Source organism: Neovison vison, chromosome 3 (assembly GCF_020171115.1).
Source record: "Neovison vison isolate M4711 chromosome 3, ASM_NN_V1, whole genome shotgun sequence".
Taxonomy (NCBI): domain Eukaryota; kingdom Metazoa; phylum Chordata; class Mammalia; order Carnivora; family Mustelidae; genus Neogale; species Neogale vison.
Window position 1 is genome coordinate 61695789 of NC_058093.1, and position 13912 is coordinate 61709700.

General features: G+C 39.0%; 1 protein-coding gene and 1 long non-coding RNA gene across 4 annotated transcripts in view; one reads left to right on the forward strand and one right to left on the reverse strand.

The window, feature by feature from the left end:
* The window catches only part of GRB14 (growth factor receptor bound protein 14), a 125601-nt gene extending 124733 nt beyond the window's left edge, over window positions 1-868 (reverse strand). The window contains exon 1 of the mRNA XM_044242224.1: window positions 678-868. Within this exon, the coding sequence (XP_044098159.1) occupies window positions 678-868 (191 nt within the window). The remainder of the gene's footprint in view (window positions 1-677) is intronic.
* Window positions 869-937: 69 nt separating this feature from the next.
* Window positions 938-13912, forward strand: part of LOC122901825 — a 57764-nt gene continuing 44789 nt past the window's right edge. The window contains exons 1-3 of one of the 3 annotated variants that reach the window (XR_006383683.1): window positions 938-978; window positions 1964-2073; window positions 6598-6683. This is a non-coding gene — a long non-coding RNA (uncharacterized LOC122901825). Of the gene's footprint in view, window positions 979-1222; window positions 1279-1621; window positions 2074-6597; window positions 6684-13912 lie in introns of those variants that run through there. The other 2 variants (XR_006383682.1, XR_006383681.1) reach the window with 2 other exon arrangements.

The window sequence follows — 13912 nt, forward strand, 5'->3', positions numbered from 1 at the left end:
GTAATTTTAACTTCAGTGAAGTTGAAGCACTTTGAAAATCTGGAGGAAAAAAAAGTACCATTTCAATGTATGAATATAAAGGACTACAGATTTTTGTATTGTTGCAGTCTTTTTCTTTCCTAAAGTATGTGCAAAATTGTGAACTCTAAAGGCACTTAGCCCTGAATGCTATGGAGATTGAGAAACCTTTTAAAGCCTCTATTCTTTTCTGCTGAACAGCAAGACTGCTCAAATGTCAATCCTTGCTTTGCCTCTCCAGGGTCGCTGTAAGACTCTATGTGGGAGGTGAACTCATTTATGCTATGATTTTTTAAAACTATATAAAATAAAAAGGATTAGGGTTTTTCTGTTTTGGTGTGGTTTGGGGTTTTTTTTTATAGTGCAGGGCCACGAAGAGAGGAAGGGGCTGATCCGCCTGGCCTCCTAGTTCGCACGGATGGGCAGAGGTGAGAGCGACCAGGAGCTCTCAATGAAACGGTGATGCTATTTATAAGGCGCTGGGAGATCGCAATGTCCTGCTGAGCCGGTAGGAGCCAGCTCAAAGGGAATTGTCTTCAGAGACTTTCACAAACTTGGCCCAGCTCTGGGCACATGGCTCACCCCCTAGGACCGCCTCCTCAGCCCCTCGCCGGCTGCCAACCCAGGACACTCCCCCGCGCCCTCCGAGGGCTGCCTACCTGTCTGCAGCACAGCCGCGGGTCCCATCCGGAGGGGGCAGGAGCGCCCGCGTGTGCAACCAGGGGGCAGGCGCCAGGTCGCGGGCGTCGCCCCTCCCCTGGGCAGCGCCGCACACCTGGGCAGCCAGCGGCGAGTCCTGGGCAGCCGCCCTATCCGCGGCGCTCTGCCCATCTTGCAGGGAAGTGGTCATTGTCGTTGGCCGGGGGGTCTCGGGTGTCACAGGAGACCCGGCGCGGCGGGGAGAGGGAGGCCGGGTGGCGGGAGGCGAAGCGCCTGCTTGGCAGCCCGAGCGCGCTGCAGGTGCGGTGGCCTCGCCGCCTGCGCTCCGGGCCCGGGCGGCTCAGACGCGCGGCCGAGCAGTCGGCGAGGCGGCGGGGGAGGGGAGGGGGCGGAAGAGGAGGGTGGGGAGAGGGGAGGAGCGGCCGGTGGGTGGGGGCCGCGGGCGGCGGGGCGAGGCGCGGAGGGGGCGGGGAGGGCGCGGAGCGCCGGGCGGGCCTCGCACCCCGCCCGGGACGCGCCGGGGCGCTGGCAGAGGTCCGGTGTGGCCGGGGTTCGGCCCTCGGTGGCCGGCACGCGAGGCCCGGTCCGCCACCTACCCAGGTGGGCACCCGAGCGCGAGGGCTGAGCCCAGGGTCAGGGCGGGCCCGCACCGCTGGAGGCGGGGACCCATGTGAGCCGGCGTTCCCGAGGGGTTTGCCTAGCGGAGCGCAGGCGGGGCTGGGGTCTGGGAGGCTCTGACCCCCCAGACCCTTCTTTTCTGGCTCTGAGATCACCTAAGCTGTGGCTGGGCCGCCATGACAGGCCCCACCGTGCCCGGAGGCCAGGGGCCATGGGGCTAGGTTTGCCCCAGTCTTCCCCCACGTGCCTCTTCCTTCCACTCCTGCAGCCTTAGACGGGGCCTTGGGGGGGGGGTGGGGGGGGTAAGGGAGCAGGGAGTGCAATCCATGCAGTATAGGAAACTACTGAGATGTTTCAGAATTCTTAGTAAGGCGTGAATAATCCTGAAGGTGTCTTCGGAGTTCGAGAAAAATATTTTCTTTTAGTAAGAGCAGCCCTCATGTAACGAATCCCCGGTCTGCCTTGTCCTATTCCACCCTCACAACAGCCTCACAAATCTCAATGTTTACCCCATTTTACAGATAAGGAAAATGGGGTTCAATAGCCCGCCTGGCAGAGCCCTAGAAATCAGTGCAGTTACGCATCCAATTCAGAAGATCCTTTCTTAAAAACCCAGACTGTTTGAAGTAGTAGCCCCCTTCTGGGATTTTGCTTTCCTCCATTTCAGTTACCTGTGGTCAACCTCCTTCTGGAATAGATGACCTTCCTTTTGAGATACAGGCAGAAAGTCAGTAGCTTCTTCTCAAGGCACACCTCATTCTCCTCATATCTCATCAGGTAGGCATTTTGTCATCTCACATCGTCACAAGAAGGGTGAGTACAGTTCGATACGATATTTTGAGAGAAGCCACATTTATATAACCTTTAGTGCAATATATTGTTAAAATCGTTCTATTTATTAGTTATGATTGTTAATCTCTTACTGTGCCTAATTTATAAATTAAAATGTATCAGATAGCCATGTAGAGCATAAAACATGGTATATATAATATAGTTTATAAGACAGATACATAATCAGTATAGGTGGTTCAGTCTGGTAATAGATAACGGTTTCAGGTATCCACTGGGGGGTCTTGAAACACATTTCTGCAGTGAAGGGTGGATTACCGTAATTACATTATGCCTACACTCTGAGGTGCAACTACTCTGAAATTCTGGGTGCTACTGTGTTTCTGCTCTTCCCATAAGTTCACTCATCCCAGTGCACTGTAGAGGATTTCCAAATGTTTAACACACCCTTTGTTCTTTGACCAAATTAGGTAAGACGTGTCCCTGGTATCTGTTTCACCAGGTTTTCTTAACCTCCACAATTCCGGCCCAGGGCGAGGCAAACACTTCCACCTGAAGAAGTAGGCAAAACCCTTTATTCCATACACACACACATAACACCACAGCACCAGCCTCCTAACAACCAGGAGTCACTAACTCCCAGCTTCTATGGAAACTGGGAGTATACCACAGTAGGAAAATCTTTGGGTCAAATAGCTTATAGAATCCAAGTTCTCCATTTTACTGATGTCAAAATTGAGACCCAATAAAGAGCAGAATCAGTTCGGGTCACATGGTGGGTGTGGTCTCCGGGAAACTTTCTACAATGCACTAGCCATGGAAGGACAAAATGGTAGTTCTCGGGCCGGATAAAATAATGGTATACTCATCATGGTGAAAGTTAATGTGTTTTGATGCTGTGTGCCAGGCAAAGCCCTCACTCACCTCCAGGTCCCTAAATATGGTCTAAATTCTACATGCGGGTTTTAAGAGAGTTTCATGTAAAAGCATACAGATATATTGAGGCCATTCCAGCAAAATAAAAAGAGGTTATGTATTTACAGATAACTCGAACTAAACATATAAAGAAACAACTCCTCTTCCTTCCCTCCTCTTCCTTTTTCCTCCTCCTCCTCTTTTTCTTTTTCTTCTTCCTCTTTTTTCTTTCTTCTTTATCCCTAGTTCTTCCAAAAGTCTTCGAGGCACCCATTTCTCCTCTAGAATGGTACACTCTGGGGGGACTTGGGTGGCTCCGCCAGTTAAGTGTCTGCCTTCGGCTCAGGTCATGATCCCAGGATCCTGGGATCAAGCCCCACATTGGGCTCCCTGCTCAGCGGGGGATTCTGCTCCCCTTCTCTCCCTGTCCCTGCTCCTGTCTCTTGCTCTCACTCTTGCTCGCTCTCTCTCTCTCAAATAAATAAATAAAATCTTTTCTAAAAATGTGAAAAACTAAAAATAAATAAATAAATAAAATGGAATGATACTCTGAGCATCTAACAAGAGGATGAATCAGTAGTTAAAGTTTATTCCCACCCTGCTCCCAGCAACTCTCTCTCTCTCTCTCTCACACACACACACACACAGAGAGAGAGAACAGGCTTTTTTGTCAGAGAAAAGGATAGGTGAAAAGTGTTTATATCTTCAGAATCACTGGAAGTACTATTTCCCAATAGTGTGTCCTGCTCCACTTCCCAGTATGAATGTTTAACCTCAAGACCGAGTATTCATTTGTTGGAATGAGATCTCAATCTTGTCTCCCCTCTCCAGACATTTTCTTTTAGTGACTATCCAGGGAGTATCCATTTGCAGCCTTTATGCTCCTTTTCTAAACCCCATGGCAAAAATTATAATACCCATAGTCATCAGGGGCAAAAGCAAAAAGAACAAGTCTCTGAGGAATGGGACCTAAATAGTTGTGTCTTGCAGATGGGAGTTAAATATTGAATTTACATCTAGATACCTTGAGGCTCTATACCAAGAATTATTAGAATTAGCTCATTCTCATTTTCGAAGCAAGCCAACAAAAGAACCAGTTTTTCTATCTAAAAGGTTTACAAAAAATGATTCTAAATAAAGAACTATGCAATACAAAAGCAGAATACTATCAGACCTAGTACAGTCTAAAAGAATATAGTGACAGTTTTTCACCAAAAAGGAAGTTATAAAGGGAGATTTTTCCTTCCCATAACTGACTAAGATTTCTGAAACAATGAGCCAGATATGTTGGTCTGAAACACCAAGCAGGTATCTTGGTACCAAAGACTGGATCCTCCCCCGAGTGGCTGTTGTCCTTTTTGACTTGAATCTGTGAAACAGCAAAGGAAGCAGTTTGTCTCTTGCCGCCCCGCCCCCCCAATTTGAGCATTGTCTGCTCCTTTGCACCTCCCTTTCCTGTCTCTTGTCAGGTATCCTAGCCTTTCTACCCTTCAAGGAAGAGGTGTTCTCCCTGCTTTACTCTCTCACTTCCCTTATTCATCAAATCAAATTTCTTAACCCGTTAGGTTGGGAAAGATAACATACATACAGAAAGGAAGTTCACAGACAAAATTGTATGACGACTTATTACAAGGAAGACACCAATGTCAGGTCGTGAATTGCAGTCAGTCCTCTAAAAACTTCTCCCTCCAATCCGGATTTTCATGGTAATCAACTCATAGTTTAACCATAAGTATCCACCCCAAAACACAATAAAGTAGGTTTTCTGGTTTTGACATTTATATAAATGGAATCATACAATATGACCCATTTGTGCTAGACTTGGTTCCCTTAAGGTATTATTTACAATATTCTTTTTCAAGTAGCTGTAGCTAATTCTTCTATTGTATGTAAAAAGCACAGTTTATTTATTCATTCTATGACTGATAAGCATCTGGATGAATTCCAACTTCTGACTATTGTTAATGTTGCTGCAATGAACATTTTGTACATGTCTCTTGATGCACATGTGTATACATTTCTGGATGGTATATATGAGGGGCATTGTGAGGTCATGCTATGTGTATATTCAGCTTCAGTAGATTCTGCCGATTTCTCAGAATTGTACCAATTCACAACCAGCAGCATAAGTTTCCTCAGTTCTTCACATCCTTGAGGATTGGAATAGTATTCAAATTTTCACAATAGACATTCTGGTTGAGTATATAGCCATATCTCGGGGTGGAACTTGACCTTTCTTGATGAATAATGAGGTTGAGAACTTTTTAGGTGATTGTTTGCCAGTTGAACGTCCTCTTTTGATAAGTACCAATTCAAGTATCTGCCCATTTTTATGTCATCTTTTTCTTATTCTTTTATAAGTGTTCTTTGTATATTGTTGTTAGCAGCTCTTTGTTAGTTATGTTTTGAAAGTGTACTCCTCCATTCTGTGTCTTACATCTTATAAATCTTAATGGTATCTTTTGATAAATAGTAGAAGTTCTTAAGTATTAAATAACCAAATTTATTTTTTATGATTGTTTCTAGCTTGTTAGAAAATTTATATATATATATATTTTATATATATATATATATTCCAGAGATTTATTGTTTTGTCTTCCACAATTAAATCTGTGATCCAACATGATGAATATTTTTATCCTAGGGTATGAAAATGTGAAGGCATGAGAGTGTAAAGATTATTTTTTTCCATTATAAACAGGTAATTTTACAACTTCATTCATTAAAAGGATTTTCCTTTCCTCACAATTTTTCAGTGCCTCTTTTGTTACAATTAATTGTACACCTGTCTATGGACTTTTTCTGGGCCCTCTCTTCTATTCTGTTGGTTTATTTATCAGTATTTATACCAAAATCACATTGCCTTGATTATTATGATTTATAAAAAATTCTTAATATTCAGTAAAACAAGGCATTTCATTTTGCTCTTCAATTTATTAATTTTAGAATTAGCTTCAGAAGTTTTAAAAGAGCTGCTGGGATTTTGATTAGATTGCAATAAATCTATACATCAGTTTAGAAAGAAATGGTATTTAAAAAAAATAAGTTCCCAATCCATAAAATTGCTGTGTCTTTCCATTTAGTTATATCTTTAATTTGTTGCAATGATGTTTTATGGTTTTGCACATAGATATTTTGTGCATATTGTTAGACAATATTAGGTAATATTTTTACGACTTTGGATACCTTTTTAAAATTTGATTTTGGGGTGCCTGGTGACTCAGTCGTTAAGCATCCACCTTCAGCTTGAGTCATGACCCCAGCGTGCTGATATTCAGTGCCATACTGGGCTCCCTGCTTGACGGGGAACCTGCTCTGCCCTCTCTAGCTGTCCCATGCTTGTGTTCCCTCTCTTACTCTCTCTGTTATAAATAAATAAAATCTTTTAAAAAAATGTTTGATTTTCTGTGATTTGTTGTGATGAGAAAACAGCTGATTTCTGTGTATTGATCTTTTATCCACATAATTACTGTCATGCATTAATTTTAAAAATTTAACTGAAATGTTTTATGTTCTCAATATAGATGGCCATATATTATTCATGCATAATGACAATTTTATGTTTCTAATTTTCATATCTTTTATGTATTTTTCTAGACTTACCATCCTACTTAGGAATTTGAGTACGATGTTGAATACGAGCGAGGATAGCGCAGATTAGAGTTTTACTTCATCTCAAAGGAGTAGGTATTAAATAAAATAATGTCATACCTTTGTCATAGATATACTTTATCAGATAATCAGATAAGGGAGGAAGGTTCCCTCATACTGCTTTTTGCTAAAAAAAAAAAAAAATTGGGAGTTGGGGAAGGGCAAGAGAGAGGAGGAGGGGAGAGGGAGAGAGAGAATCTCAAGCAGACTTCTGAGTTTGGAGCCCGACTCAGGGCTTGATCTCACAGCCCCAAGATCATAACCTGAATGGAAATCAAGAGGCAGATCCTTAACTGACTGAGCAAGGCACTTCTTGCTAAAAATTTTTTATCAAGAGTGGATATTAAATATTAAACAACTTTTCTCTATCTACTGAGTTGATAATTTTCCTCCTTGGTTCTATTAAACTAATGAATTATGTTTTTTAAATGGTAAACTAATATTCACAGTATAAACCTGACTCATTCTTGCTTATATATTTTTGATGTTTGCTGATATTTTGTTTACAGTTTTTTTTTAATATTTTATTTATTTGTTAGAGAGAGAGAGAGAGACAGAGCACAAGCACAGGCAGACAGAGTGGCAGGCTAGAGGCAGAGGGAGAAACAGGCTCCTTGCCAAGCGAGGAACCTGATGTGGGACTCGATCCCAGGACGCTGGGATCATGACCTGAGCCGAAGGCAGCCGCTTAACCAACTGAGCCACCCAGGCGTTCCTTGTTTACAGTTTTTACAATTATGCTCATGAGTCAGATTGGTCTGTAGTTGTCTTTTCTCAAAAAAAAATTTTTAAGAGTTTATTTATTTGAGAGAAAGAGAGAGCTGAAGCAGGGGGAAGGCCAGAGGGAGAGGGACAAGCAGACTCCCCACTTAGTGTGGTGCCAACTTAGGGCTCGATCCCAGACCCCGAGGTCATGACCTGAACTGATGGCAGATGTTTAACCGTCTGGGCCACCCAGGCACCCCTCTCTCATACATAATGTTCTTATGAGGTATTGGTGTAGAGAGTTATGATCGCCTCAGAGATAGGGAGTGGTTTTTATTTTTCTTTCCTCAAAGATTATATAAATTTTTGACATTGATGTGTATAGCTCATTGATATTTAGCTTTTCATATTTTTTAATATTCTCATTTCCAGACATATATTTCCTCCTAGGTATGACCATAGCTATATCCCTGAAGATTTAATCAGTTGTATTTTCATTATTATTCTTTTCAAAATGTCTGTATTTCTATTGTGGTAGAGATTTTTCTAGCTATCTTTTTATTTTGTTCCTTTTCTAATATATAGCTTAATAATCTTGTCACAGAATATACTCTATATGAATTCAGTCCTTTGAAATTTGTTGAAACTTGCTTTATGGCCCAGATATGGTCAATATTAATATTATTATGTGCATGCTTGAAAAGAAGGTATTTTTTGCAGTCCTTGGATTAACTATTATATATATGTCAGTCAGCTCAAACTTGTCAACCATGTTGTTTAAATTCTCAGTTTTGTACTCATTTTTTGTTTGGTCTGTCATTTTCTGAAAGATGTTATACTACAATCTCCCACTCTGTGAGTTTTTAAATTTATTTTTACTCTGTATGTTCCATTGTTGCTATGTTTTAAGGCTGTATTTTTAGAGGTTAGTTTTAGTATGATATTTTGCAAATTTAGAATGATTAGGTCTTCATGATAAATCAAAGTAATTAATATTTTGAGATGGACTTCTTCACTTCTAGTAACTTTTCTGCCTTCAAGTCTCTGTCTGATGTTAATACAGTTCAGTTGATGTTTTATGGTACCTCTTCTTTCCTTAATTTGTGTAAGTTTTTTTTTCACCTCCATACTTTAGAAGTGTCTTTTGTAAATAACATATGATTAGGGCTTTTTGCTCATTTGGTTTTTATTCAGTCACATGATCACTGCTCTTAATTGAAACATTTAAACATTTTGGGTTACATCTCTGTCCCATTGAGCGCTATCTCCTTATCTATTTCTGTATTCCTTTAACCCTTTTTACTTACCTTCTTTTGGACTATTTCATATTAATTCATCTTTTCCCCTCTGTTTATCCATTTGTCCCACCAGATCCACTTTCCATCCTTTTACACCAGCTCTGGGCTGCAGGAAGGTCAGTTTTATGTGTGACGTAAGCTTCCTTGCTGTCTGAATTTTAGTTGGTCTCGTTCACTGGGAAGGCACCAGCAGGACATTGAACAGTGGGAAGAATATGAAGTTGGGATACTTATTCTCTTTTTCCCCTATCTGCCCACTTGCACAGTTGCTCTCCTGTGTGCCATCCACTGCTTGTATAGGTATTACCTAACCCTCTTCATAGGACTACATGGAAATTTCAAGCTGGCAAAACCAACAAATGCTGATACTCTGGCTACTGCTATTGCAGTGAGTGACAAAATGCCCTTGTCTCTGACCCAGAATCTTGCATCCTTTGTCAGGGTCCTTGAAACTGCGTTAGAATAATTGTTCAATTTGTAATTTAGTCAATAAAACCTTAGACCCTTCATGGTTCTTAACACAGTAGAGTTCTGCACTATCTTCTTTTGTTTGTATTTTGTTTTGTTTAAACTTTATCACACCTTTATAAAGAACTCCTTTATTAAACAGTCTTCAAATTACCCAGCTAGAGTATACCATCTCTTTCCTGCTTTATTAAGTTGGAAGTAATGTACATTTTTACTATTCTTTCAGTGATTATATCAGAGATTACAACACATATCCTTGATTAACCAAAGTATATTTCTTTAATTTCACCAACTTTCCAGGAAATGCAAGGATCTTAAAATACTTATCTCTATTTAACCTCCTGTCAACTTTTATGCCACTGTTTTGTATGTGAATCTCTGCCTATGTTCGTGTGTATTGTGTCTTCATAACATATCATTAGCATCATTTGACAGTTGATACTCATTTGTTTTTTCCATATATTTACCTTATTGTCGGTCTTCATTCTTTCTGAAGTTACTGAACTTTAATCTATTATTTCTTCAACTGATGAGTCTCCTGGTAATTGATTATCTGTTTTGTTTGTCTGAAAAAATTTTTGTTTTACCTTTACTTTTCAACATGTAACAACTATATTGGGATATAGTTCGCATACCATACAATTCACCACTTGAAAGTACAATTTAGTGGCTTTTAAGGTATACACAGGTTTTTGCAATCAACATTATAATCAACTTTAGTATGCTTTTATGATCCCAGAAAGAGACCATCCCATTAGTCACTCTGCATTTTACCCATACAACCCAGGTAATCACTAATTTATTTTCTTTCTCTATAGACCTTCTTATTCTGAACATTTCATATAAATGGAATCATATAAAATGTGGTCTTTCATGACCAGTTGCATTCACTTAGCATAAGTTTTCAAAGTTCATATATGTGGCATGTATTCCGTTCCTTTTTTATTGAGAAATAATGTTCTATCATATGTATGTACATTTTGTTTATTCATTAATCAGTTGATTGATATTTGGATTTTTTTTCATTTTTTTGTGAAAGTGCCACAGTGAACGTTTGCATACAAATTTTTCATTTCTCTTTGTAACTGCAGAGCCATATGATAACTCCATGTTTAATCACCGAAAGAACTGCCAGAATATTTCCCAAAGTGCCTGTACCATTTTACTTTCATACCAGCAATGTATAAGGGTTCCAGTTTCTCCCCATTGTGATTAACATTTGTTATTATCTGTCTTTTCAGTATAACCATTCCAGTGGATGCCATGTAATATCTCATTATGGTTTTGAATTTGCATTTCCCAGAGGGCTAATGATGTTAACCCTTCGTGTGCTTATTGACCATTTGTATATATATCTTCTTTGGAGATATGTCAGATCCTTTCCCCACTCTTGAATTGAATTATTTGTCTTTTTATTACTGACTTTTAAAAAATTCTTTACATACAAGTTTGTTATATTTATGATGTGCAAATATTTTCTTCCATTTTGTGGGTTTTTTTTTTTTACTTTTTTTGATGATATCTTTGGATCACAAAGTTTTTAATTTGATACATGTGCTTTTGGTGTCATATCTAAGAGGACTAAGGTCACAAAGATATACTGTTATACTTTCTAAGAGTTATAGAGTTCTTGCCTTTATATTTAAGTCTATGATACATTTTTATATATGATATGAGAAAAGAGTCCAACTTTTTCTTTTACATTTGTATATCCAGTTGTTTCCAACATCATTTATTGAAAAGACTAATTTTTTTTCATTGAACTGTCTTGAGATCCTTGTCAAAAATTAATTGACCATGAATATGAGAGTTAATTTCTGGACTTTCAGTTTTATTCTGTTGGTCTACATGTTTTTCTTATGCCACTAGTACACTATTTTCATTATGATAGGTTCATAGTAAGTTTTGAAATTAAGAATTGTGAGTCCTCCAGGCTTATTCTTTTTAAGGATTTTTTAAGCTGTTCTGGGTCGCTTGAATTTCTTTTTGAATTTTAAAAACAACTTGTCAGTTTCTGCAAAGGAACCAGCTGAGGTTTTCATAAGGATTACACTGAATCTGTGCTTCAATTTGGGGAGTATTTTCCTCTTAAAAATATCAGGGCTTCCAATCCATGAACATGGGATATCTTTCCATTCATTTAGGTCTTTGGTTTCTTTCAAACATGTTTTATAGTTTTCAGATTATAAATGTTATACTACTTTTCTTGAATTTATTACTAAATACTTTGTCTTTTTGTTGCTAATGTAAATGGAATTATTTTCTTAATTTCATTTTTTGATTGTTCATTCCTAGTTTATATAAATTAATTTTTGTATATTGATCTTATATCCTGCAACCCTATGAAACTCATTTATTCTAATAGTTTTGGGGTTTTTTATTGTTGTTTCAGTGGATTCCTTAGGATTTTATATCATGTTATTTATAAATAGAGACAACTTAACTTTCATTTCCAATCTAGATATCTTTTATTTTGTATTTCTTTTTCTTTCCTTTTCTTTTCTTTTCTTCTTCCTCCTCTTCCTCTTCTTCTCTCCTCCTCCTTCCTCTCCTTTGCTCCTTACCCCCCTTCTCTTCTTCCTTCTTCCCCTCCCTTCTCTTCCGCCTCCTCCTCCTTCTCTTCTTCTCCTTCTTTTGTTTTTCCTTTTACCTAATTGCCCTGACTAGAACCTTTAGTATAATGTTGAATAGAAGTAGTGAGAACAAATATCCATGTCTTCTTTATTATCTTTAGGGGGAAATACTCAGTCTTTTAGCCTTAAGTACTATGTTAGCTGTTGGTTGAAATAGTGTCTTTTATCAATTGAAAAAGTTAACTTCCATTCCTACTTTTTGAGTGCTTTTATTATGAAGAAGCATAGGATTTTGTTTACGGTTCTTTTCTGCTCAATTTCCTATTTAAAGGGTGTCATATTGGCTATAGAATTCTTGGTTGGCACTACTTTCTTACAACACTTTGAATGTATGCGTCCATTGCTCCAGATTTGTTATTTATATTGAGAAACTGACTCAAATTATCATTTACTTTAAAAGTAATTTGACTTCTATCCACCCTTTCCCTTACTCTCAAGGTTTTCTTTTATTCTGGTTTTTTAGCCATTTCACTGTGATGTACTTAGGCAAGGATTTCCTTTTATTTCTCTTACAGTTTGTAAGTGGACTTGAATTTGTTACAATATTTTTTATCAATTTGGAAATGTTTCCAGACATTTTCTGTGTAAATAGTACTTTTCCCTTTTTCTCTTTTCTCCCTTTTTGGGATTCTAATTATACATATATTAAACCTTATCATGGTGCCCTCCTTGTCTTTTAACCTTTTTTATGTATTACCAACTTTTTTTCCCCATGCTTTATTGTAGGTATTTTTTCCCTGATAGCTGAGTCCAAGATATTAATGAACTCATCCATTCATACATAATTTTGGTTATCCTATTTTTTATTTCTGAATATCTGCTACAATACTCAATCTTGTCTCTTATACCTTGAAAATAATAGGCATTATTTGAAATATGCATTTGATAATACCTGTATATGAAGCCCCTGTTTCTCTATAGTGTATTTCTATTATATTTTATTCATGCCTTACTGTCTTTTTGTGCACCTGGTTATTTACTTTTATTGCTTACCTGATACTTATTTGCAAAATAACTTTAGAAATAATTATAGGCCTAGGATGATGCTGTTGTACCCGAGTTTTCGCATCCGAGAGACCACCAAGGAGCCACACTGATGCAATCACATGAGGGTTTATTTGAGAAGCTTAAACTTGGGCCCAAGTATACCTGACACAGTGGAGTAGGGACTTGGACCCCGAGGTGACATGCTTAAGTTTGGGCCCAAGTATACCCAACACAACGGAGTAGGGACTTGGACCCCGAGCTTAGTTAAGGCTGGGCTATTTATGGGTTCCTGTTACTAAAGCAGGGTGGGGCTTCCTGGAACTAAAGCAGGGTGGGGGTCTCTGGAACTAAAGTAGGGTGGGGCTTCCTAGAACTAAAGTAAAGTAGGGGAAAGCTCAGCACTTGGGTACAGGGGTCTGAGAAGGCTGCCAGAACTAAGATGGCTGTACCTATGCTAAGGCTAAACCTGAGGTGGGATGGCCTTGATTTTTCTCGGTCTCCACAATGCTAATAGCTTCATTTATTTTTTTAAAATATTTTTTAAGATTTTATTTATTTATTTGAGAGAAAGAGAGAAATAGAAAGAGCATGAGGAGGAGGGGGGAGAGGAAGAAGCAGGGTCCCCACTGAGCAGGGTGCTGGATGCAGTGGTCCATCCCAGGACCTCAGGATCATGACCTGAGCCGAAGGCAGGCGCTTAACCAACTGAGCCACCCAGGTGCCTTGGTAGATTCCTTTAGAAAAGATTATGTTTGCTTCTGCCTGGTTCCTGAAGGAACTAGTTAAGTATTGTTTTTAGTGGATTCCTTTTATATCATATCGTTTGCAAATAGATTTTATATCATGTCATTTGCAAATAGCAAATAGAAGTAACTTCTGGAGTTACCTCATCTAGAGATGACTCAAAGCTAAGCTTTTGGTCCCTTAAAGACTTATCTACTCTAATTCTCTATCAGTGCTAGAGTACATCTTCTTGGTGAACCATCCCACATCAAAGGGTATTAACCAAGTTTTCGCTGCTGTTACCATGCCTTGTTATTTTAGCTCTCAAGAGAGCATAAAAAGTTGCTCCGCCTTTCTACTATCCTCTAGAATTGACAAAATGCTTCATTTGATCAAGCATCTTCATCAAATCTTAACCTATTAAAATAGGACTTTTGTAATCTCCAT